The sequence below is a fragment of the Giraffa tippelskirchi genome, chromosome 1 (assembly GCF_054371585.1).
Source record: "Giraffa tippelskirchi isolate mGirTip1 chromosome 1, T2T-mGirTip1v1.2.pri, whole genome shotgun sequence".
NCBI lineage: Eukaryota > Metazoa > Chordata > Mammalia > Artiodactyla > Giraffidae > Giraffa > Giraffa tippelskirchi.
Genome location: NC_137275.1, coordinates 85,003,491 through 85,030,964, shown reverse-complemented (window position 1 = coordinate 85,030,964; position 27,474 = coordinate 85,003,491). Strand labels below are relative to the sequence as shown.

Here is a 27,474-nt window from a genome sequence, read left to right as displayed (position 1 = left end):
AGTCGTGGACAGTACGTGAGTGTTAAATAGGATGGTTTGGAGCTATATATGCAGTGACTGAGATTGGATTTGAACTTACTTTCAGTTTGCAGCCTTCGTTCTGACACAACTTCCTGACAAGGGCCCCGATGATGATCATAACAGATTCTCTGATGTCATTGCTTCCAAAAGAACCTTTGAACTTACTCTATTAGCCAAACAGGGGTAAAATAGATTACCAAAACATTTAAACATTTCCATGGAATATTTTTCAGTAAGAAACAAAGTAGCCAAAGCCTAAAGAAACTGTTTCCATATTTCTAGATTGCAAACTCTGAATTTTGCTTTGGGAACACATAAATTCACTATCTAGCTTTGAACTGAAGAGTTGGTAGAGTCTTTCTAGGTAATTTTAACATAGATCTGTGAATTCCTGAGAGGTTTATGGATTATATTCACTGTGTCAGTGAATCCAAAATATGGTCTGTAAAATTGTATGTGTGGGTAATGAGGGGCTTCACTGATGCTATCAGATTTTCAAACAAGCCCATTTTCCAAAAAGATTATGAGTTATTCCCCTAAATCATAAGTAAGTGCACTTTCTGTTTTTAAACCTTGGGTCCAAGAGAACTCTAGCTTTTGTTTCGAATATAATTTTTCAGTATCAGAAGAATTATATGTATTGGGTTGGTGAAACAGTTCATTAGGGTTTTTCAGTAATAATGTATTGAAAATCCCAAAGGAACTTTTTGGCCAACCCAATGCATCCATATAATGATTATATGTTATACAATGTACTGTACATTAAATAGCATGAAGATTTTTGAAGTCAAAATAAATCTTTTAGAGTCAAATTGTGAAGCATAACCAAGATTGAAATTGAAATTTTGTCCTATGTCACATTACATGATAGGTGAATATAATCTTTAAATTTCCATAAAACATAGCTTAAGTTATCTAGAGGAATTGCAAAGAAGACAGTGTGAAATATTCTACTTTGTGAAATAATCTACTGTACAGTTAATGATTAATGAAAAGAAAACACTCTAACAGAATTTGAATATGAATAATCAGAAGGCTCTAGTTTCAGCCTTTATTCTGATGCTGGCAACATTTAATTACTGCTTAGATTCCAAAGATTAGCTGAGAGCTTTAATTTTGGCAGTGTCCATCTGACTTACAATGAGGGCTCTCAGGAGTTCTTCATCAGGATGTGAGGCAAATGCACAGGCATAGAGAAACCTTTCCTGGAGGATAACGCTCTTGGCGCTTTTGAAATCCAGAAAGTCCAAAATGGCATCTAATGAGTCTGGTGTCTGAGCAGAGGTGACGGCATCCACTAGCTGGGGTCTACAACAGAAAATACAGTCATAGATATCAAAGTTTAGGGTGCTTAATAAATTATTTTGAATTTCTACCACTCATAGACCCCATTGGTTTGAGTTTCCTAAAGAAGTGAAAATTTTTTATTTAAACAAAAGAAAAGTGATGGCTTTCTCTGAAAGACACTACCCCATTTTATTTTAAGCCTCTCTCTTAACTCCCTTCTTTCTCACTTAATGTACCCTCAGAATATACAGATTAATTTTACTGTATTACTCTAAGCCAAGTATAATTTGGAGGTTTTTAAATAAAATTATATAAATAATATTACAAATTAGGTTCAAATTCTTTTCTCCATAAGTAATATATAAAAGCTGTGGTCTCCCAAATCAATTATTTTTCTAATTAGCTTTGCAACTATCTACATTTCTTAAATGCATAACTAAGGTAGTATCATTCAGTGGAAAGATAGGACATTCTTTTAACTTTCATTTATATCCAAGAAAGAAATTTCGGCTGATTTTTTTAAAAAATAAAAAGCACCATTGTATAGTTCAAGTTCAGACTTCCCAGGTGGTGCTAGTGGTAAAGAAGCTGCCTGCCAATGCAGGAAGTAAGAGAGGCGTGTTCAATCCTTGGTTCAGGAAGATCCCCTGGAGGAGGGTATGGCAACTCACCCCAGCATTTCTGCCTGGAGAATCCCATGGACAGAGGAGCGTGGTGGGCCATGGTCCACAGAATCACAAAGTGTCAGACACAACAAGTGACTTAGCATGCACACAAGCATAGTTCCGGAGAAGCCAATGGCATCCCACTCCAGTACTCTTGCCTGGAAAATCCCATGGATGGAGGAGCCTGGTAGGCTGCAGTCCATGGGGTCGCTAAGAGTTGGACACGACTGAGGTGACTTAGCAAGCATAGTTCAAGTTCAATCACAACAATTAGTTGTGAGCAGAGTGAAACTCCTGCACGAAAGTGCTAATTACATATTCTACCCATCAAGAATCTCTGACTAGTTGAATCTTGGGATGATAAAATTTCTGAAACTAGTTGCCATACTAATGAACATAAGATGTCTGTATATATTTCAATCCACATCTACATAACATACCATACATGTATTTAATGCATTATATATATATATACATACTTTAAAAAAGATATTCTTGTACTACACCATTTTGGTCCTAACAAAACCTCATGGAATGAAGCAGACTGAGAGAGAGATAATTAAGTGTTATTACTGCAAACACTGCACTAGAAATTTTAGGTATGCAACCTCTTTTCCAAATTGGAAAAGGAGTACATCGAGGCTGTATATTGTCAACCTGCTTGTTTAACTTATATGCAGAGTACATCATGAGAAATGCTGGGCTGGATGAAGCACAAGCTGGAATCAAGATTACTGGGAGAAATATCAATAACCTCAGATATGCAGATGACACCACCCTTATGGCAGACAGCGAAGAAGAACTAAAGAGCCTCTTGATGAAAGTGAAAGAGGATAGTAAAAAAGTTGGCTTAGAACTTGACATTCAAAAAACTGAGATCATGGCATCTGGTCCCATCACTTCATGGCAAACAGATGGGGAAGCAATGGAAACAGTAACCGACTTTATTTTGGGGGGCTCCAAAATCACTGCAGATGGTGAGTGCAGTTATGAAATTAAAAGACTCTTGCCCCTTGGAAGAAAAGCTATGACCAACCTAAATAGCATATTAAAAAGCAGAAACATTACTTTGTCAACAAAGGTCCATCTAGTCAAAGCTATGGCTTTTCCAGTAGTCGTCTACGGATGTGAGAGTTGGACCATAAAGAAAGCTGAGCGCTGAAAAATTGATGCTTTTGAATTGTGGTATTGGAGAAGACTCGTGAGAGTCCCTTGGACTGCAAGGAGATCCAACCAGTACATCCTAAAGGAAATCGCTCCTGAATATTCATTGGAAGGACTGATGCTGAAGCTGAAACTCCAATACTTTGGCCACCTGGAAATTCCAGAAGAACTGACTCCTTGGAAAAGACTCTGATGCTGGGAAAGATTGAAGGCAGGAAGAGAAGGGGATGACAGAGAATGAGATGGTTGGATGGCGGATGGCATCATCAACTCAGTGGACATGAGTTTGAGCAAGCTCTGGTAGATGGTGAAGGACAGGGAAGCCTGGCATGCAGCAGTCCATGGGGTCGCAAAGAGTCAGACATGACTGAGCGATTGAATTGAACTGAACCTCTTTTTGCTTTAACTTCTTCATCTGTAACGTGGGGCTATAAAGAGCAGTTATTTTAGGGTTGTCAGGAGGATTAAATCACATGATCTATGTAAAACACTAAGAATAGTGCTTGGCACATTGTAAATGCTCAATAAATATATGTTGTTATTAATACCATCAGCTCACTGAACATCTCTATCAGTTTAATACTAATATTCTCCATATACATAAGGAAACAGACTCAGAAATATCAAATTATTTGTTCAAGGTCCCATAGCTAGTAAAAATAGAGCTAGGATTGGAACTCAGTTTTTTCTGACTCTGGAATACATGGGTCTTAATTACAGTGTTTTCTAAAGTGTTTTCATGTAATACTAATCCTACAAAATGCTTTAAGAAGAGGGATTTTCAAGGTCATGTAAGTTTGGAATATATTTAAGGAAACTTATATGTAATATTATCAGATGAAAGATGCCAGATATTTCCACAATAAAGAGAACTATTTGACTTGGTTTTTCCCAGAGTTTTTCAAACTCAGTTGCTCACAGGAGCCTTTCCTCTTGGCATACTTGGTTAATAACCTGAAAGTCATAGGATACACATAATAAAGCTGGGAAATGTTATGTTCCACCATCCTGACTTTCACTATACTACAATAAACAGAAGGAATTCTCTGTATTTTATGAATGTTGAAAATGAGGCTCAGGAAGACTAAATGTAAATGACTTACTTAACGGTTACATAATGTTGGAAGTCAGAATTTAAAACTAGGTCTTCTGATTTTAGTTCATCCTAACGTCTTTTCTACTATACTATGTTACATGTCTATTTCCTATCATATGATACAATATTGAAAATATTATCAGGTAAATAACCTGGTTTAGAAAATACATTATGCAATCATACAAATTATTGCCACAATAAGATTTTTAGGATACAAATAAAGCTAAGGTTTAATGTAATCTCTGTTCTAAGTTAACAGCCAAATTTTGCACTGTTTCTGTCAGTATTTTTTTTTGACAAAAAGATAAGTCACTCTAAAATATATCCTTAAGTTCTATGATTAAAACAGTCTGAGAATTTATAATTTTGCATATATTTAACTCAGTTTAAATATTTATTTTTGAAGACAGTATCCAACTAACTTGTAGTTAGTCGTATGGAATTCATATCAATTTTTTAATGCCCTAAGTCAAGTCAATAACAATACAATCAAGAATAAACAATCTTCTTAGGAAAAAAGCTAAATTCTCTTATTCTTGAGTAATCAAGTCCTTTGAACTCAGTGACCACTGTTGCTGTGTGTGTTGTGTGTGTGTGGGAAGGGGTGTGTGTGGGAAGGGGTGTAACATTTTATACTTTTGACTATCTTAATGGCTAGTTTCCACTGTTTGTCAAGCTAATTGAGCCAAGTTCTATATCATCAATTAGGATAATTAGTGTTAAACAGTTGAATTTGTAGTTGTAGATAAATTTTGTTTTACAGACCAAAACACTTCTATTTAGAAAGTATATTTGTATTGGTATTTACAAAGTAAGTTTGAGAATTGTCATCTCTCTTTATTGTGGATGTAAAATAAGTCACTCTTCCACTGACTACTCAAATGATGTACTTATTTCTTTTCTCTGGGTTCTTTTGGCCGTTTATCTCAGTTCTCAGTTTTCTTTTCAAAACAAGGCTTCGATGAGGATCATCATTGTATCTTTAATGAAAGCTCATTTTCAACAGAAAAAATCATACTGGTTTTTTTTTTGTTTGTTTTTATAATGAATTCTGAACTCTTTTTGAGTGTAAATTAATAGCTCTGGGAACACAATTTCACCAGAGTGTGGCAGCGCCTGCACCATGGTATCACATCAAAGTCCTACCGTCCTCCTATCTATGTACCAATCTAGATCTGATTTACACTCATGAACAAAATGTTCAAAATAAAATGTTCACCCTGAGTCACTGCTGAAAACTTGTATTTCTGGCCAATTAACCATTGAGTTACTGCCCTGAGGTATAACTGTTCAATGCAAATGCGAAATAGCAAAACAACTGATTTGAAGGTGAGGCAGTTGATTAAAAAGGGATCTTACCTGCTTAATAAACAGCAACCCAGAAACACTTTCTTATAGACAACCCCAGGAAATGTTCAGAGAACTTACAGTACTTCCTTGTTTTCTGCCTTTAGAATTTGGAGGATCTCTTCTTTCTTTGCAGTCCTGAGGTGCTTGATGAAGGCCAGGAAGCTTCTGACAGCCTCAGCTTTGGAGAGGCTGTCAGGCTGCAGGTGCTTTCGGATGGACTGCCAGTGCTCTGAGAGCTGCAAAACACGGCCGCAGGCCCAAACCACACTCATAACACATCTGTGTTTACAAAGAATGTTCTCTCCAGAAATAAATTTTTCCTTGTATCTGACAAGCAAAAGAAGCTCTTTGTATCTTACCTCAATATACCTGATTGCCCCTGCCCCTATCACGTTCTTGTGACTCTCAGGGGCAAATACAGAGGCTTGCTGACCAGTGCATAAGTCCTCCTCAAGAGGACAGTTTTTGTCGATTAGTACTTAGCTCAAATGACCTCAAGATTCTGGGCATATAGGTCATTCCATGGTTATACAAGGGAATTACATCTGAGGCCAGGCTTTGACTACCATAGTAAAATTATGTCGAATTTTCATTAACAACAGGATATTTTGGAGGGGAAGCATCATCAGAACTGCTGAAGAATTGTGTCATGTTTCTTATGAACTGAAACCTTATTGAAAACCAGTTTTTATAATAATTTGATCTCCCTATTCTCTTTATTTTACGGTTTGTATGAAATACTGGTAATAGTAAAACATCTTGCTGAGATCTGAACTGTTCATTTCATATATCCGTGTTAAGTAGAGTAGTATTTAGATAAAGGTAATCCTCATATACACTACTGTTATGCTGCTGTGGTTTTAAAAATCATAAATAGTTCTAATAAATAACATCTTTTGGCTTAGAAAAAACTCCAAAACCTTATTTTTCATAGTTTCCCACACCTCCCCTAGTTGTAAAAAAATGTGTTAAATCCCATTAGTGACTTCTCTCTTAACTCTGCATAATCTGCATACTACCAGTTTTTAAATTATTCATTCCTTCCAATAACAACAGATATATATTTTGCTCTTCTTCAAATCCCTTTTGGTTATCTAATCTTAAGAGGATAGTCCAAAAAAATATTCCAGTTGTACTTAGCTAAAGATTTACTGGGTCATTTCTGAGGGCAGAGATCATATCAGTGTTAAGTCAGAATTTTTTTCTTTAAAGAGTTGCAATGGTGACATTATACTGACATTGAATAAGCAAATTCCAAAGATATAAACCTTTCCTATAATAATGAAGAAATAGTTTTGAGAAAACTTAGATGGCTCATAATATTTGATAACTATGGGGAGAGAAATTGACAGAATAAGAAAAGATCATTGGTTTCATTAGTCACCTTTCTAAATAATTTCCATCTCATATGACATTAGAAATGACACTGGAACATTAGATAATTTATGGGGAAAAAAAAGAAACAAGGCTGGAGAACAATTATTTTTGTCTCATTTTGTTTTCCCCTTCACTCAATTTTGATATATTTGAGAAACTAATAAGTAATTAGTGCCTTGCACTTCAAGCAAATTCTGGTATTGGTTCTTGATGATTCCACTTTTCTGAACACTAATAATGGCCAGGGGAAGGGCATCTTCTGGTAGCTACAAACAGAGCCTGAAGCCAAGGGTTAAGTATTAGGAAATGCTGGAACCCAGACTCATATCTGTGGCCATACATCACAACTGATTTATGCAACAAAAGAAATTATTCTTTATTAGATTAAAAATATTACACACTCGCAGATACATACAGATATGCTCAAACATGCACACACACACACACACTCACACACTTAGCCTTGGGGGTGTGCTCATTTCTGGCTGTAACAGTAGGGGAGGTTGGGGTGTGGTAAATAATTGTTCCCGATTGAGGTGAAGCGCTTGGTATCCATTTCTAGTCCTCCTAGCAGCTCTCAGGACTCTGAGCTCAGTAAAACATTTCACCTGTGGACGTATTACTGTGTGTGTGCTCAGTTGTGTCCTACTCTTTGCAACCCCATGGACTTTTGTCTACCAGGCTTCTCTCTCCGTGGGATTTCCCAGGCATGAATACTGGAGTGGGTTGCCATGTCCTCCTCCAAGGGATCTTCCGGACCCAGTGATCCAACTCATATCTCTTGCATCTTCTGTATTGCAGGTGGATCCTTTACCCACTGAGCCACCTGGGAAGTCTGGACATATTACTCCCAAGAGGCAGAACTTTTAGGATTCAGGCCACTGTCTATGCTCTCAATGCTGTATGCTTCCCCTAACTTCATCAGGCCCTTATCCCCACTGCATTCTGAGGTCTGCTTTGAGGAAGTTGCCTTCAAGTCATAACATTTTTTATTTGAAATAAGTGGATGTGGTAGTCATTTGTTAATTATTATTGCATATTATTAGGCTACTGCCATTATAACTCAGTGGTGGCTGGAAGTTCTTTGTAAACTTTCCTTATAAATTAACTGAAGCTTCCATTGGAGACAAAAGGAAAACAGAATTGTAGGCCATGATTATTCCATGATTTGGCCACACAACGCTGTGGCTCACACTTACAGAAGGGCATCCTTTGCACTTGCTCTGGAAGATCTGACCCACAATGGGAATGGCCGTGTACTTCGAATCGACTGCTTTAATGATGGCTGCAACCTGCTTTCCCGGCTTCAGTCTCAGGCCTGCTTCTGTGGTTTTCAGCTCCAGTTTCTGCCTGCATAACCAAGGAAGAGACATACCACATCAGCGGCCTTCTTCTGAGTGAACAAGCTATTAATTGTCACTCTTTTGGCAAACAAGATCTCCAGAAGTAACAGAAACCTCAAGATAATTATGAAAATTTTCTGGAGCAACAATTTTATTCAAAGGTTTCAAAGTTTAAGTCTGGGATTTCAAAATATTATGACAAAAGATTACAGGAAAGAAAATTTGCCTGGATGCTGAGCAAGATATATGATATCACCTCTTTGAGCTTTAGCCCAGCTCCCTGAAAAATGATATCTTCAGGACAACCACATGTCACTTACTAAGACAATTAGGAAATCTTGTTTTCCAAACATGGCCTCAATAATCTGATATGCTCTTTCAGTAGCTTGCCTCTCTCCCTTCAAAAAGTGGAGTCTATATCCCTCTCCTTAAACCTGGGCAGGACTCTGTGACTGCCAGGACTTGTAGAAAACAGTAGAAGTTTCAATATATGGCTTGTAAGGCTAAGTCCTTTTATGTTAGAGAAGACTCCTGAGAGTTCCTTGGATTGCAAGATCAAACCAGTCAATCTTAAGGAAAATCAACCCTGAATACTCATTGGAAAGATAGATGCTGAAGCTGAAACTCCAGTATTTTGGTCATCTGTGTGAACAGCTGATTCATCCCTAAAGTCCCTGATGCTGAGAAAGATTGAGGCCAGAAGGAGAAGAGGGCGTCAGAGGATGAGATAGCTGGATGGCATCACTGATGCAATGGACATGAACTTGGGCAAACTTCGGGAGATGGTGAGGGACAGAGGGGCCTGGTGCACTGCAGTCAATGGGGTTGCAAAGAGTCGGACACGACTGGGTGACTGAACAACAACAACAAGGCTAAGTCACAAAAGGGAATTCAGCTTTCATCTGGCATGCTAGCAGTATATACCTTCCTACCATGTAAGAAGTCTGGCTACTGAAGCTACCATGTTGAGAGGCCACATGGAGATAAAGAGAGATGCATGAGGAGCCTAAGTAGTGTGAATCTCCAGCCCAGATACTAGATAGGTGAGGGAACAGCCTGTGAACCAGCTCTGCAACTGCACAACACACACCAAGCAAGGCGTGCCTAGCAGGATCAAGGCAAGCGTCACGATTATGAGAGAAAACAATAAAGTGATTGCTGCTTTTTATACTACTAATTTTGGAGTGGTGTGTTATAGAACAATGGAATCTTGATAAACCTAAATTTAAAATATTAATTTTATATGAAAACAAAACAGATGTAGTACAAAGTAGAATGCAAGGTTCTAATCCAGAGGAGACTTCAATAAAATTTCAAGCATTTGTGGTTTGAGGCATTTCTACCAAGATTTGGCAACCATTTACCTTTGACATTAGGGTTACTTCAGAAGAAATATTTGAGAAATAATAGCAGAAGATATAACTTACATTTCATGCTAGGATGTGTTATTCTAAATTAAAATCTGAAAATAAGACATACTCTTATATTTGAAATTCTAGTCCTTTGGCCTGTGAGAACTATTCTGACCAGAGAAATTTTCTCAAATTGAAATAACAGTCTGGAATATGTAAGTACTATAAATCACAGCAAAAATTCTGTCATATCGCTTTACTATGGAACATTTTTGTGTTTATTAACAACAATGACAAAAAAATAATCTTGAGAACACACAAATGCCACTTTTTTTATCTTAACATTAAAAGTATTTGATAGAGAAATCAGAAAATAAATAAGAATGAATCAAGGTGTTTGCCTTTTTAAAATTTAAATTCTATTCAATAAACAATTTGTTTTTTATTAAGTCCTATTTTAAAACATTAAGTATTTATTTCATGCCACATATTATAGATAATATGAAAAATCAAGATGAACAAGGCATAATCATTGTTTTAAAGGAGCTCACAGTCAAAATGAGGAAGCAATAAATATATTAATTCATGTGCATGTATATATATATGCATATATATTTTTTAATTTTAATAATATATTAAAGAACAGTAAAGAAAATTTAAGCATTATCTTACCTTGATACTATTTTGCCTGCTATTGATTGTAGAAAATTCAGCCTCAAAGCATGTATCTCTTCTGAGAGCACAGCTACAACAAAGCTATCTTCTATCTTATAGGTAGTGACAGATGTGGCTTTCGAAGTGACACCCAAGACCTAAATAAATCAATGTGGTTGTAACAAGCAATCAGCTTTTTATCTTTGAATCAAGCCAAATAGAAAATTATCTTTTCATCTTCACAAGAACACCCCCTTCATATTCCTTCAACACACAAACCTACAATATATTAAAATAAATCCATTCATTTGATATTATATAATACTATACCCTAAACTAAAAATTACAAGTGTTCCCAAATTATATTGCTACTTTTTTCACCTATTACTTTTGAATCGTTTCTACAAGAAGAACTTGATTGCCTCAAAGAAAGTGATAGTGAGCATACCTGATGTGGGGTTGTAAATCCAGGCCTCTCTATTTTGCATGAATCCAAAGCCTTAATTTTGGTCACTTGGTCTTGATGAGCCTGGTAGGTCACTTTACAATCTCCAGAGATGTCTACCTAAAAAGAAAAGCCAAAATACAATGTTTCAGATGGGATTCTCACATGAACCATTTGAATTCCAGTGGCAAGTAGCTTAAAAATTGGGGTTCTAATACATCATGCAGGACTCCTTTCTCTAACAAGCTAGGAAGACAGAAGAATTCAGTGTTTCCTACAGCATGTGGATTCCTTTCCATCTTCTTCGAGTCTTATGAGCACATTCTTATTGTCCCAGGATGATTTCCTACTTCTCTCTAATGCCTAATAGGAATTGGACAAATGGCCTCAGTTCAGTTCAGTTCAGTCGCTCAGTCATATTCAACTCTTTGCAACCCCATGGACTGCAGCACACCAGGCTTCCCTGTCCATCACCAACTCCTGAAGGTTACTCAGACTCATGTCCATTGAGATGGTGATGCCATCCAACCATCTCATCCTCTGTCATCCCCTTATCCTCCCGCCTTCAATCTTTCCCAGCATCAGGGTCTTTTCAAATGAGTCAGTTCTTCGCATCAGGTGGCCGAAGTGTTACAGTTTCAGCAGTCCTTCCAATGAATATCCAGGACTGACTTCCTCTAGGATGGACTGGTTGGATCTCCTTGCTGTCCAAGGGACTCTTAAGAGTCTTCTCCTACACCACAGTTCAAAAGCATCAATTCTTCGATGCTCAGCTTTCTTTACAGCCCAACTCTCACATCCATACATGACTACTGGAAAAAATCATAGCTTTGGCTAGACATACCTTGTTGGCAAAGTAATGTCTCTGCTTTTTAATATGCTCTAGGTTGGTCATAACTTTTCTTCCAAGAAGCAAGTGTCTTTTAATTTCATGGCTGCAGTCACCATCTGCAGTGATTTTGGAACCCAAAAAAATGACCTAGTCATAATCCATATCTCTCAAATGGGTAATTATGGGGTGAGGGGAGTTGACTTTTAATACTTTGTATAGGCTGTGTGTGTGTGTGTGTGTACATGCAAACACACATATGCTTTGATGAGCTAAATCCTTTAAAACCTGTGGGATTAATTCATCTCCCCATAAGGCACATCAGTAATTTGAATGTAGGCAAATACATCTCAATGCTGACTCTGTATAGCTTCTCTGAGGTGTCCCTTTGGCCTCTACAAGCCAGTCTTTCTACCCTCAGTCTTTCCAGCAAGCTAACCAGCATTCCCTTGGCCCAGCCTTGCCATCAGATTTTCTTACCAGCTCATGAACTGGCTGAATTCAGACAAGAAAACTTGTCCTCAGCTCTGCTTTAGATATAATACTTGCGAAGCCACTAAACTCTGTCGTTCAACCATAGTTTTCATCTATTAAATGGAAGGGTTCATATAGACCAGTGGTTCCTCAAACTGACAATGCAACTACATTAGCTGAGAAAACTATTAAAATACAGATGCTAATCTACTGAACCAGAATCTCTGCAGTGACTCCAGGGAATCTTTATTTTTATAACCTCCCTATGGCATAGGGATGCACAGTGAGGTCACTGGAATGTTTTCCAAGGTTTTTTGGGTCTCTATCATTCAATCATGAAATTAAAAGATGCTTGCTCCTTGGAAGAAAAGTTATGACTAATCCAGACAGCATATTAAAAAGCAGAGACATTAATTTGCCAACAAAGGTCTGTCCACTCAAAGCTAAGGCTTTTCCAGTAGTCATGTATGCATGTGAGAGTTGGACTACAAAGAAAACTGAGCGCTGAAGAATTGATGCTTCTGAACTGTGGTGTTGGAGAAGACTCTTAAGAGTCCCTTGGACAGCAAGGAGATCCAATCAGTCCATCCTAAAGGAAATCAGTCCTGAATATTCATTGGAAGGACTGATGCTGAAGCTGAAACTGTAATACTTTGGCCACCTGATGTGAAGAACTGACTCATTTGAAAAGACCCTGATGCTGGGAAAGATTGAAGGCGGGAGGAGAAGGGGACCATGATGCTGGGAAAGATTGAAGGCGGGAGGAGAAGGGGACGACAGAGGATGAGATGGTTGGATGGCATCACCAACTCAATGGACATGAGTTTGAGTAATCTCCAGGAGTTGGTGATGGACAGGGAAGCCTGGCATGCTGCAGTCCATGGGGTCGCAAAGAGTCAGACATGACTGAGCGACTGAACTGAACTGATCATTCAGTCCTTTTATAGGTCTCCTTAGTATAACTGATTCTAATTTCCTTTCCCCTGTATTCAAATACAAATTGGGGTAAAGGACAATTTGTTTCATATGTAAATAAGACAACTACCCAACTCACTTTTTCTAATCATTACCATAGGAGTAAATTTTTTTTTTTTTTTTTTTTTTACTGAATCTCTCCAAATAGAAACCCATATAAACAATTTTAGTAACTATATTAACAAATAAGATTTTAGATGCTTAATAATATTACTAAGTACCTCATTGGTAGTTCCGGAGCTTAACTGCATCTGAAATAGGCTAGCCAGGCCTCTCTTGAGATTTAATATGGCTGCTGGTTCATTTTGATATGAGTAGAACTCTTTGATCTAGGTGAAAAAAGAACAAACATAAATAGAGCAGAAATGGATCATTTACAAGACTTGGTTAAATAAATAGCAGGAAAGGTTAGATTCTCACCCCTATCAATCCTGGGAGAAAGAGATCTGTTAGTTCAAAGCTGGGACTTATTTTTTTGTGAAAAGAAGCCATTTACATTTCAAAAAGCTAGACCACCAAAATATGACATTTCAGGAGGCTGATAATGAAGGCTTTGGACGTGATGGGAATAACATAGGAAAGGAAAAAGAGCACTGATACAGGATGGGGTTTCTGTGAAAACAAGGATTGCCCAAGAAAGAGAAATCAGGAACATTCTCTTCAAGCATGTCGATATATTCCCTACCTGTAATTCTGCTTGGAACAAAAATTAACCAGTGTTTGGACTTCCCTGGTGGTCCAGTGGTTAAGAACCTGCCTGCCAATGCAGGGGACATGGGTTTGATTCCTGGTCCAAGAAGATCCCACATGCCACAGAATAACTAAGCTGGAGTGCCACAACTACTGAGCTCACATGCTACAACTATTGAAACCTGTGCCCCTAAAGCCCGTGCTCCGCAGCAAGAGAAGCCACCATAATGAGGAACCTGGACCTCAAGGAAGAAGAGCCCCTGCAACTAGAGAATTCCCGCACACAGCAGTGAAGACAAAAATCAAGTCTTCATCACGGTCAACAATATATAAGTAGAATTTTAAAAAACTAATCAAGTTTCAAAGTAACATCACAGAAATAGATTCTTGTAGAGAATGGCAGTCATCATGCTTGAGAATCCCGAGACAGCACGGCCTCTAAGGGCTATGATAAGGGCCCACACGCGGCCAAAATGCCCATGGACAAAATTCCACAAGACTGATGTTCTTTGGCCCTCCAGAGCATTCCTGTTGGCCTTGGGTATGAGGAGACACAGAAGGTTGGAAGATTTGAGGTTTAGGGTGTTAACACTGCATGGCCTGCCACAGGCACTGCTTTGAGTTTCTCTTCAGAAAGCAGGTAAAAGGCTAGAATGAGGAAGGGGACTGTGATTTGGCTGCAATAGTAAATGGCTTATCTTAGCTTTGTTTCATCCTTGACATTTACAGGCACAGAGATGATAACTATGTCTCATACCATTTTGACCATTTAGCTCATGTTTAAGAAACAAGGATAAAAATACAAAGAATTTTCTGGAAAGCAGGCTGTCATTTCTTACCCTGTATTGACTTCAAACACATCACATGATTTAGAAATGGAGAGGATGGATATAGCTTCCCTATAAAAATTCCCAAGGTTTATGGTAATTATAGATGCATGTCTACCAGAAATATCCTGAATGCCTTCCTATTTCTCTTTAAAACCAACCATGACTTCTCAAGTAAAACTGAAAGCTCAGTCATTGTGCAATAAATTCAATTAATGCCAATCTGAACAATTTAGTGTACATGAAAACTCCCTGATACCTTAGATGAAAATACTTTGCCTGATAATTCAAAGTACCTCAAATTTTCTATTTTTATTTTCTACATATATTCTGCCTAGGGACAGATTTACTGGGTACTTTATCTGGCAATCAATTTTAGTCATTACACTGGATGAACCTATAAATGTTGGGATTGTGTTTGTCCAGGTTAAAAGGGAACTGGAATAGTGACCTCAACGTCTGGAAATCCACGGTATCATATTCTCAAACAAATCACTGACAATTTCTCAGAACTAAGGTTGAGTTTCTGATGTTCTATTTTGTAAACTAGGTCTTCTTACCTTTGAGGAATTAGAGTGTAACTTTCCTTGCAAATATTTGGGAGAACTTAATCTCCAAATATCAGGACTATTAAAGGCTCCTAACTGGATTTCTTGAGCCCATACATGGTCAGAAGGGCTCACTTGGTAGCAATATGCACATGCCTACGGTCTGGGACATTTATGGCTTGAGCCTTAAATACCTCAGAAAGTGAGAGGATCCATTAAGTAGGAAAAATACTTGTACTATCATCAGATCAGTACCCTCACTTTTTTTCCGAGCTATAAAATATGCCTGAATTGCTTACAAATTTTTACCTAAAATTTAATAAACCCAGTTGACAGATTTAATTTTCATATATAAGGTTAAATATTCTCCTCTTACTTCTTCTTCTGATCTTGACTGTTATATCCCTAAGAAAACGGTGTGACAAATTTTTTTTTCTGGCAGGCTGAACAACACAAACTGTGAGACAGAAAATTCTTTTTCATTCCTCTTATTAGTTTTTATTGTCTCCATAGAACTAGAAAAGTGGACAAGTCTCTTTTTCCTTTTGTATGCCTGCTAACCTTTGGGGCCTAAATTCCCTCCCTTTAGTTGCAGACCACTGAGACCCAGAGGGAAGACAGCACTTGTGTCCATACTAGCTAAATGTCAAAACTGTTAGAATAAAGTGGACTTTTGATAATTAAGAAAATAATAAAATCAGAACTTTGAAGTTTAATCCACGTGGCTAACACAATCTTAAATTCATTATTTCACAACAGGAACTGAGTAAGTTTTATTATATTCAGGCCATAAACCTGATTACTTCATTCAGTTTTGAAATGAGCTCTGAATATCCAAGAGCACAGGACTCTTATCTAAACTCACAGTCCCTGAAGCTTCCAAAGAGCGGCATAGCCTAGTCACAAAGTAAGCTGTCAACCCAAAGAAACGAAACACGGAGGGATAAGTGTGGGTTGTGACGAAGGAGATGCAGTGCTTCTTCTGACCAAATTTTGAGGGCCAATTTCCCCTAGAAATCAGTAGGGATTATTCATATTTTTTAAAGAAAAAAATGCTTCTATACATTCCCTCAATTTACACATTCATTATGAAAAAGAGAAAGCAAAATTTCATTAACTGGCCAAAGATCAAAACTAAACAAACAGGATCACAGCAAACAGATGATAGTCACTTTCTTTAGTCTACTTAGCTGAAGCTTTGTATGTCTCTTTCATATGTACCTAAGAAAGAGCATAGCTAGGAAATGGTACCTTGTAAAACAGACAAGTGAAGAAATACACAAAGAATTAGGAGGCTTTCAAGGTGTCACTTTTCTTTTGGAGGTAGGGTGTGGGTACAGGAGCCACGCTGCCAGATTCAGAGAGCAAATCAATGCCTAGGGACAACAAAATGAAAGGGCAGACTCAGCAGCCACATGATTAATTCAATCAATACTGAGTGAAAACCAGAAATAGAAATCTAGTAATATTCCAGTTAGTTGGATTAGCATTTCAGGCCAAAAAAGAATCCATGTGGTAACGAGGCATCTTTTTCATGTCAGTCTTAAGTAGAAAACTGTCATGTTTCCAACTTAATTCGTGAATTTGTAAATAAATTAATCATACCCAAACATTTAAGTAGGGGGAGATGAAAAAAACATATGTGCAATAAACATGCATCTATGTATATTCATGGGATATCTTTTATAATGTAAATTTGGACTCTGAGAAGACAAAAATACATGCTGGTGAGTATCCTTGAGATCACAGAAATTTCAGGGAGTAAAACTTAAATTGAGTCTGGGATAGAAAATACTCTCTGAGAAAACTGCCAATCAGCAGTACAGACTTTCCTTTTATAATTTCTCCCATAGTAAGATGATGTGATAGTTAAAATAATGGTATTTCTGACAGTGAAGTGGCTGAAAATTCCACGTGGCTTCTTTATCTCCAGGGTCATGTTTTTTCCAACAAGTACTTTATCACATAAATGAAAGATACCACAATGTACTTTAACTTGTGACTACGGTAAATCATCACAAGAAACAGCTCCCGCAGAAACAACACGTTGGGGTCACTGAAATAATGATGTGGCAGCTCCATCCCAGCCTTTGTACAGGGAGGACACTGAGTTCTTTTGTATGTGTAACCAAAGACTTTGTACTCAACTGCCACCCACAGGGCTATAAAATGATTGGTTGTGGTTTAGCCCAAGTATTGGAGCTTCAGCTTCAGCATCAGTCCTTTCAATGAAAGGAAAGGTTGCTTTCCTTTAGTACTGACTGGTTTGGGCTTCCCTGGTGGCTCAGATGGTAAAGAATCACCTGCAAAGTGGGAGTCTTGGGTTTGATCTGGTTGAGAAAAACCCCTTGAGAAGGGAACAGCTACCCACTCCAGGATTCTTGCCTGGAGAATTCCATTGACAGAGGAGCCTGGTGGGCTACAATCCATGGGGTCACAAAGAATTGGACACAACTGAGTGACTAACATTTCACACTTAGATTATAAATGCAATTAATATGTTATGGCTCAAGCATGTTGCCACAGTGGAATGCCAAAGGAAAAAATAACAGTATTTCCTGTTGTTTACAAAGTTGGGCCACATGAAAATCAACTGAGTTAATAGATACAGTGAAGAATGACAAGAAGACTGCAAAGCAACCAGAGACATGGTTCCCCCCCCACCAAATGCTTTCCAGCTAGAAAAGACAGTAAAAACATAGAAGTTTCCACACACCCTCTCTTTTAAGTCCCAGCTCCGCCACTTGCTAATTGTGTGACCCTAGGCAAGTTTCTTTCCTTCTCTTAACTTTGGTTTCCTCATCTATTACAAGAGGATGAAAAAGCAGCACCTGCTTCCCAGGGCTGTTATGGAGATAGAAGAGAGAATTCATGTAATACCTTCAGTCAGTGCAAGTATTAAGCATTAAGTATGTTTTAGCTAAATTGTATCTGACTCTTTTGTGACCCCATGGACTGTAGCCTGTCAGGCTCCTCTGTCCATAAAATTACCCAGGCAAGAATACTGGAGTGGGTTGCCATGCTGTCCTCCAGGGGATCTTCCTGACACAGGGATCGAACCCACTTATGTCTCCTGCATTAACAGGCAGGTTCTTTACCACTGGCAATACCTGGGTAGGCTCAGGGGAGCATGGGGTTTAGGAAAGGCTTCCAGAATACTGAATCAGTCAGTGCAAGACTTGGTTCTGACTGTTTTGCGCAGGAAGAGAGTAGAAGGGCTAGAATATAAAGGGGAAGAACAATTTTCTTCACCAAAACGCATCATCTAGCAATAAACGCAAATGACCAAAAGGAAAGTGATAAGGGCTATGAGTGAGCTATAATGTGCTAAGAAGGTTCTAAAGAGGGATAGTTATTTCCAGCTGGTTAAAAGAGTGTGAACTTTACAAAAGAAAGGGCCTGTAAGCAAAGCTTGAAGCAGAGTAAGTATTAATATTTTCACAAGTAGAGAAGGGAGAGAAGCATTCCTGAAATGGTGATTCATATTTGGTTGTAAGAAAGTGATGATACAATAATCCTTCTTGAGAATCCCTTTTTAGTACTTTACTAAAAATGAGCATCAGGAATAGCAACATATTACATGTCTTAAATTTATATTTTAAAGTATTTGTTTTCATTTTTAGTTTGAATCTAGAAATTTTTGATCTAGAGAAATTTTAGAGATTTGAAGTTTTAATGATCCCTTTCTGTTTTTCTACATTAATTCCTGAACGTAAGCTTTCATCTTTACTAATATAGTATGTTTTTTACATGTCAATGTAACATCTATACTCTTCATAAATCCATATATTTAATGCCTGAAAATTCACAGATCACAATTGTGTTTCAATTCCAAACATACTAAGACCATTTTAAGAGATGAGACTCAAATTATAAGTAATCACATTTACAGAATTTTCAGAGCAAATTTCCAACATATAGAGCTCATTCATTACTTTAGTATATAAAATGCTTTTCAAAGTCATAACTTTAAAATAATCTCTAAATTCTTTTTAAATCAACTCTATCTTAGAAATGCCATGTCCCTTCAAAAGCTTCAGTTTTGTACTTGAGCCAGTTATTGATACTCTTATGACAAGTTTATATCACTTATCTAATTTAGATCATTTCATTCTTATAATTTGTCTACTTTCCTGAATTTATCCATTCATCCATGATGACCTATTGTGTTACAGTAGCTTTTTAATCTTTTCTAATTTAATGAGGAATGTACCTTTTAATACTGCCTCTCATCAATAAACAAATACTTGATTTTACTATAAAGATTTTTCATAAAAATAGGGAACATAAATGGCTAAGTAATATAAGTGAATCCAATGCCTTGATTTACTTCTGAAACATTTAATTTGTGATTTCTATTTATTAGTTCTTTAAAAAAAGCTCCACTTTTCACAAAAGTAGTGACACCATGATCACCTAAAATAATATTAATTTCTACCCAAGGAATAAAAATATGAAGTTGGGGGAAAAAAAGACATGGAACTCCAAAAATCTCTTTTACCTTTCCATGAATTAGATGAAGGAGCACAGGTCTTTGCATTGCTTCCAAGTTTTCCTTTCTTATGATTTGAGATGACTTTTTTCCTTTGAAAATGCTCTTCTCTCCTCTCTGTTGATTCACATTTTCAACATTTACATCTTTCATCTGGAATAATGGAAAGAAACCTATTAGAAAAACTTCCTATATCTGTTTCCATCAGAGTTTCCTAGAAAATCAAATGGTAAAGCAAAAAACAGGGTTGGCCATAATTTCTTCTGTCATTCAATATATGATTCACAGTACCTAGCCATCATCTTTAAAAGAAAGGAGAAGGTATTCAAAAATTAGATTTTTGAATTAGGTAAGAGCAATATTGCATAGGAACCTGGAATGCTAGGTCCATGAATCAAGGCAAATTGGAAGTGGTCAAACAGGAGATGGCAAGAGTGAACGTCGACATTCTAGGAATCAGCGAGCTAAGATGGACTGGAATGGGTGAATTTAACTCAGATGGCCATTATATCTACTACTGTCGGCAAGAATCCCTTAGTGTAGTAGCCATCATGGTCAACAAAAAGAGTCCGAAATGCAGTACTTGGATGTAACCTCAAAAACGATAGAATGATCTCTGTTCGTTTCCAAGGCAAACCACTCAATATCACAGTAATCCAAGTCTATGCCCCGACCAGTAACGCAGAAGAAGCTGAAGTTGAACGGTTCTATGAAGACCTACAAGACCTTCTAGGACTAACACCCAAAAAAGATGTCCTTTTCATCATAGGGGACTGGAATACAAAAGTAGGAAGTCAGGAAACACCTGGCGTAACAGGCAAATTTGGCCTTGGAGTACAGAATGAAGCAGGGCAAAGGCTAATAGAGTTTTGCCAAGAGAACGCACTGGTCATAGCAAACACCCTCTTCCAACAACACAAGAGAAGACTCTACACGTAGACATCACCAGATGGTCAACACAGAAATCAGATTGATTATATTCTTTGCAGCCAAAGATGGAGAAGCTCTATACAGTCAGCAAAAACAAGACCGGGAGCAGACTGTGGCTCAGATCATGAACTCCTTATTGCCAAATTCAGACTTAAATTGAAGAAAGTAGGGAAAACCACTAGTCCATTCAGGTATGACCTAGATCAAATCCCTTATGAGTATACAGTAGAAGTGACAAATAGATTTAAGGGACTAGATCTGATAGACAGAGTGCCTGATGAACTATGGACAGAGGTTCGTGACATTGTACGGGAGACAGGGATCAAGACAATCCCCATGGAAAAGAAATGCAAAAAAGCAAAATGGCTGCCTGAGGAGGTCTTACAGATAGCTGGGAAGAGAAGAGAAGCTAAAAGCAAAGGAGAAAAGGAAAGATATTCCCATCTGAATGCAGAGTTCCAAAGAATAGCAAGGAGAGATAAGAAAGAAAGATGTTGCTATGAAAGTGCTGCACTCGATATGCCAGCAAATCTGGAAAACTCAGCAGTGGCCACAGGACTGGAAAAGGTCAGTTTTCATTCCAATCCCAAAGAAAGGCAATGCCAAAGAATGCTCAAACTACCACACAATTGCACTCATCTCACATGCTAGTAAAGTAGTGCTCAAAATTCTCCAAGCCATGCTTCAGCAATACGTGAACTGTGAACTTCCAGATGTTCAAGCTGGTTTTAGAAAAGGCAGAGGAACCAGAGATCAAATTGCCAATATCCGCTGGACCATCGAAAAAGCAAGAGAGTTCCAGAAAAACATCTATTTCTGCTTTATTGACTATGCCAAAGCCTTTGACTGTGTGGATCACAATAAACTGTGGAAAATTCTGAAAGAGATGGGAACACCAGACCATATGACCTGTCTCTTGAAAAACCTGTATGCAGGTCAGGAAGCAACAGTTAGAACTGGACATGGCACAACAGACTGGTTCCAAATAGGAAAAGGAGTACGTCAAGGCTGTATATTGTCACCCGGCTTATTTAACTTATATGCAGAGTACATCATGAGAAACACTGGGCTGGAAGAAACACAAGCTGGAATCAAGATTGCTGGGAGAAATATCAATCACCTCAGATATGAGACCACCATAGATGGTCACCACCATTATTGACACCACCCTTATGGCAGAAAGTGAAGAAGAACTAAAGAGCCTCTTGATGAAAGTGAAAGAGGAGAGCGAAAAAGTTGGCTTAAAGCTCAACGTTCATGGATGAACGAGATTCAAAAAAAAAAAAAAAAAGCTCAACGTTCAGAAAACTAAGATCATGGCATCTGGTCCCATCACTTCATGGGAAATAGATGGGGAAACAGTGGAAACAGTGGCTGACTTTATTTTTGGGGGCTCCAAAATCACTGCTGATGGTGATTGCAGACATGAAATTAAAAGACACTTACTCCTTGGAAGGAAGGTTATGGCCAACCTAGATAGCATATTGAAAAGCAGAGACATTACTTTGCCAACAAAAGTCCGTCTAGTCAAGGCTATGGTTTTTCCAGTGGTCATGTATATGTGAGTTGGACGGTGAACAAAGCTGAGGGCTGCAGAATTGATGCTTTTGAACTGTGGTGTTGGAGAAGACTCTTGAGAGTCCCTTGGACTGCAAAGAGATCCAATCAATCCATCCTAAAGGAAATCAGTCCTGGGTGTTCATTGGAAGGACTGATGTTGAAGCTGAAACTCCAATACTTTGGCCACCTCATGTGAAGAGTTGACTCATTGGAAAAAACCCTGATGCTGGGTAGGATTGGGGGCAGGAGGAGAAGGGGAAGACAGAGGATGAGATGGTTGGATGGCATCACTGACTCGATGGACATGGGTTTGGGTAAACTCCGGGAGTTGGTGATGGACAGGGAGGCCTGGTGTGCTGCAATTCATGGCGTCGCAAAGAGTCGGACATGACTGAGCGACTGAACTGAACTGAAAAATACTGACATTAAAGGAATCTGTGACTTCAGCTTTACAGTAACTGTGGCTGGAATATGGCTCTTTAATGTCGTTTCACTCTCTTCATTTGTTTTGAACTGTTGCTGTCTGCCTGCTCTCTTCACTTTCTGTACCATCTGTTTGATATGTATCCTGCCCCATTGTACCTCATCTATACATACAAAATTAAGGATTAACAATCTGATTACTGAACAAAGAGGTACAGAATGTTTTCTGCAGAATACTGTTCTACTGAGAAATGGGGAGCTGGAAGATAAAGTTTTGATCCAACTTGGAAAACACACACAGCTATTAGAGACAACCAAAGAAGTAAAGATCACTTGATAAATGTATTGCAATGATACCTCATTATAAAGTATATTACCAACTACTTACCAGTTACAATGAGGAAAATCTTGGTCCTGGTACCTGTTTCACACTGACATGTAGGGGAACTGACTTTACTAAAGAAATCTATTGCTTTTAGGTCCTTGAAAAGCAAATGTGGAATCATATATTAAAGTTGGAACAGGTCCCAAAGGCCATCTAATTTGACCTTCTTTGTCAACACATAAATCTAAAGCATCATAACTGACCAAACACTGCCATTCAAGGAAGCACCTGGTTCTGTCCTCAGGAAGAATGCAGAATAGGTTACTCCCTCATTGGTGATTCCACCTGTCAGATCAAGGAACTCAGGAAAGCTAGAAGGTCACAATTTATCTCCTCCTTCACTTAGAGTGGTTTCAATTGCTTTTCATATGACATGGATTCCACACTCCTTACATGCAGAACATTTCAAATGGATTCTAGTTTATTCTACCTATTAACATGACATATTAATAGCCTGGCATGCTGCATTCCATGGGATCACAGTCAGACACAACTGAGCTACTGAACAACAACAAAATATGACATATAGAACTGAACATAATACTTCAGTTATCAGTAGACACCTTCATTTGTCTGCTTCAATAATTTGGAAAGATCAGATAATTTTTGATTACCAAAAACTTCAAAACTGTATATCTACTTAATTTAGTGATGGATAACACTCAATGAACATATGACCAACAGCACAAACAAGTGCTATTGAATGGTACACTTCTCAAAGACTTTGCTAACATCTAATATTTGCATCTCTCTGGTAGAAAATACCCACCGTAATTTGGATCAGTTGGTTATCATCACCATCAGGACTCCTCCACAGTAAGACGACATCCACATTGGATGAAATTCGGTAGCCCACACTGTCTTGGAGGTTTCCTTTGCCCCGATCAAGAAAAACTTCAGTGGAGTATGTGAGTTTGTATAGTCGGTCATTATTTAATGAGAGACCAGTTGTGTGACCTGTAAAAAGACAGTGATACAAGTCAAGTCTTAGTTATAAGGCACCCAGCAGGCCAGGGACTATGCTATCTTGCCATCAATGCATTCCTTCTCCCAGCACAGTGGTATCCAGTGGGAGCTTATATTTGCTAACGGGAGTAAATCTTTGCTAAGTGAAACACGGTTCTGCTTCTTCATCCGCTGAAATTATTGGTTGAACAACAACAAAAGCAACAACTAACAAAGAAATAAGCTTCCACTTCAGAAAGCTTAGTTTGTATCTTTAAATAATAATCAGATTATCTAAACATTGCCTTAGTTGAACTATAGAATATTTTAAAATAAATATCATTGTATTGCTTTAACTTACATGTATATTATTTCTTCCCCTCTCCCTGCCCAACTTTCTTTAAAATCAAATAATACAATTTGATTTCAAGTAGAAGTTCAGCCAGAGATTGCTTGATAATTTGCAATTAACATATTTAAAATACAACAGGTCAAAGCCAAAGTAATTTCAGCAGTTAGGTGGTAGTCCCTTACATTGGATATTTTGAACATTTAAACAATATCCCTCTAAGGTAATTTATCCTATTAACTAAATTAGCAAACTTACAGTATGAGAGTACATTTCAAGGCAACATATATGTAAATTTAAATTAGCTGTTCCTGAATAAAATGTTTTCCTATATAAAATCCAGCACAGGTTTTAATTTGGAAGGGACAATTTAATGCTTAATGTCAAATAGTATGCAAGTCAGCATCATAACCAAAAAAAAAAATGATATATGGAGTTCATACACTTTTCAGTCAGTATATCTTAACCCAAAGAATACATAAAAGAGTAGCATCAAGTCTTTCCCAAAGATGAACTGAAGTTTATAGTCATACAAAGTCTTTTGATATATCTTCTATTCATAGCTCTCAGGAGAGAGTAAAAAAAGATTTCAGTATGCATTTTTCCTCAGGGCTAACAGGGCAGAATTGCCTAGTTAACTATAACAGGCAACCATGTCTTTTTTCCCCCACAGGAAATATGCATATGGGGGAGGGACAGAAAAGGAGGCTGAGATGACTAGGAGAGAAGTGAGGCTGCTGAGAAAGGAAGTAAAATTACGTGAAAGGTCAAAAATTAAGAAAACTTCCTTACTATCTGTTCTAAGTGTTTCATATGTATTAACTTATTTAATCCTCACAAAAATCTAATGGGGTAGGTACTATTATTAGCTTGATTTTATAGATGAGGAAATCAAGAGACACAGAGATTATACAATTTACCTAAGATCACTCAGGAAATTAGTGGTGAAGCCTCTAACACCCTCTCTGGATCCAGAGACCATGTTCTTACCTACACTATACACATATAAACCTTTAGGTTGACCTCTTCCATTCCTGGGGAGTGAGCTAGGAATTCATTCATTCATTCTACAAGGATGTACTGAGCAACTACTGGGTAGTCAGCACTTTTCTAGGTTCTGGGGCTATACCAGTTAACAAGCAGACAACATATCTACCTTTGTGGCATTTACATTTAAATGAGGGGGGATGGGCAATAAAAAAGCAAGGAGTACATAAGTAAATTATAAAGAATATTAGAAGTTCTAATGAAGAAAAATGAAATAGGAAAGGAAATGGGGATGCTGAGGGAAAAATCTTTATGAGAAGGCAATATTCTAGGCAAGGATTTTAGGCTAGTCACTTGGGTATCTGTGGAGAGGACACTCCCTACCCCTCCTTCCTCCCATTCCCCACCACCACACTCTCCTCCATCCCTCCACAGAAGGGAGAACAAGTTCAAAGACCCTGAGGAGAGTTCCCAGAGGAGTAATGGAGGAACAACAGAGAGGCCAAAGACTCTGGGATTGGGTGAAATACAAAGCTGAGAAAGATGAGGTCAAATAGGCACCCATGAGTGGCTGGGAGATGGTGGGTGAGGGGGGAAGGTATCTGCATAGACTTAGAATTCGATGAGTGAGATGAAAAACTGCTGAAGAGTTTTGGGTGGTGAAGTTACATGATCTGACAAAACTTCAATGAAAGGGGATGAGGATTTTAACAGGAATCAAGAAAAGCCAGAAGAAGGAAGTAATGGAGTGGGTACCCAAATGTGTACATGAAAATAGGCTGTGTCCAAACACCAAGTCAGGCAGAACCTCAGGTATGAGATAAGGAAGGCAGACAAAGGCAGGATAAACCTTGAAGGAGACAAAGTCTGTGGGTTCCTCCAGCCTCCCCAAATTGGGGATACTGCTGCAGGTTCAAACACCGGCTTTCTGACCAGGAAGATATTTTGGTTAAAGAGGCCTTGTTTTTTATGACACCTATCAAATTCCACAAAGGGCAAAAAGGAAATACTTTTTGCCTTATCTAACCCTCACAGCAATTCTGATAAGTAAGCAGTATAGGACAGTAGAGAAAAGCTGACTCCACATTTAATTCAATGTAGCAGATACAATGCAGAATTTGATGTCGGAATATACTAAAATTCAAGTTTTGTGGACAACCTGAAGGTGGCTTCTGATTAAAATAACTAGGAAAAGTTTCTCTTTAATGCCAAAGCCTTCCAAACTGTCATGTTGGGGTTTTTTGTTTGTTTGTTTGGTTTTACTTGACTGGTCAAAAGAACGTGAAAAGGGACAATATATTTCAGTTCCCGATGATGACTTGGAAGTGATAAAGTAGAGGAAAGAAGGGCTTTGTTCTACAACTTTTCCCACCTCTTTCAATAGGAGATACATCCTAAAAAGGATTTAAAGATACATCCTTTAAATAAGTGGATGGTGCCGAAGTGTTGTCCCTGCTGTCCCTTCCTCTTTGATAAGTATTTCTCTGTTTATGTTACTCAGAGATCCACTTGCAATACTGACAAGTGGGGGCATGTTCCATTTATATATCTTGACTAAATTTCTGTCTTCGGGTGTTGCTCTGTAGAGTATGCAGAAGGGCAACAGGAATTGATGGTAGATTAAATGAGCAAATCAATTTTTGCCCCCAAAGGAGTTTGTACCTTTTCAATGTGTTCCTTTGAGGGATTTTTTTTTTACTACCACAAAAGAAAAAAAGCTTTTAATTTTGAACTTTTTAAAAAATATTTTAAAATATTCTTTTATTAAACTCAGATCAATATAATAGTTAATTTACTTAAGCAAAAAGACAAAATAGAAATAAGCTAGTAAAGGTGAGGCTTGAAGAGAGGTGCAGTGATGATAAGGATGAAAGATAAGGGGACTTAGGAATCCAACAGAAACCCAGAAGGCTGGAAGGAAAAGAGTAGGATGAAGGATAAGGGAGGGAAAAAATGGAAGATGTTTGTTGTGAATGGACTGAAAAGTATAGTCAAGCCAGAAAATGAAAGAAAGACTGGTGTGAAGGAACAGTTCACACCAGTGAAACAAGAGGTTTAGAGGTAACAAGATTAAATAGAAAGTACACGTATGGGTGGATTATTGAAAGGAAAAGCATTATGAAGAAAACCCAAAGAAGGCACTGAGAATAGACCCACCATTACAAAATATGATTTAGAAAAAGTAGAGGAAACATGAGTCTCCCAAACATTGAGCCAGCATCTCTCTTCTCTATACTAACTCCTTCTCCATTCTCTTTACAGTCCAATCTGCTCTCAACATCCACCAAGATCTGGAGATTTGCTAA

The 27,474-nt window shown here is 37.9% G+C and overlaps 1 protein-coding gene across 14 annotated transcripts in view; it reads right to left on the bottom strand.

Moving 5' to 3' along the window:
- Positions 1 to 27,474, bottom strand: part of MTTP (microsomal triglyceride transfer protein) — a 68,447-nt gene that overhangs the window by 27,776 nt on the left and 13,197 nt on the right. For all 14 annotated transcript variants that reach the window (XM_081596530.1, XM_081596571.1, XM_081596553.1 and 11 more), the window contains 9 exons: positions 23,657 to 23,844; positions 19,599 to 19,742; positions 13,254 to 13,361; positions 10,758 to 10,874; positions 10,328 to 10,467; positions 8,160 to 8,310; positions 5,662 to 5,819; positions 1,161 to 1,329; positions 80 to 187 (listed from right to left, as the gene is read on the bottom strand). In XM_081596530.1, coding sequence (XP_081452656.1) covers positions 80 to 187; positions 1,161 to 1,329; positions 5,662 to 5,819; positions 8,160 to 8,310; positions 10,328 to 10,467; positions 10,758 to 10,874; positions 13,254 to 13,361; positions 19,599 to 19,742 — 1,095 coding nt within the window. In that variant the 5' untranslated portion in view covers positions 23,657 to 23,844. The remainder of the gene's footprint in view (positions 1 to 79; positions 188 to 1,160; positions 1,330 to 5,661; positions 5,820 to 8,159; positions 8,311 to 10,327; positions 10,468 to 10,757; positions 10,875 to 13,253; positions 13,362 to 19,598; positions 19,743 to 23,656; positions 23,845 to 27,474) is intronic.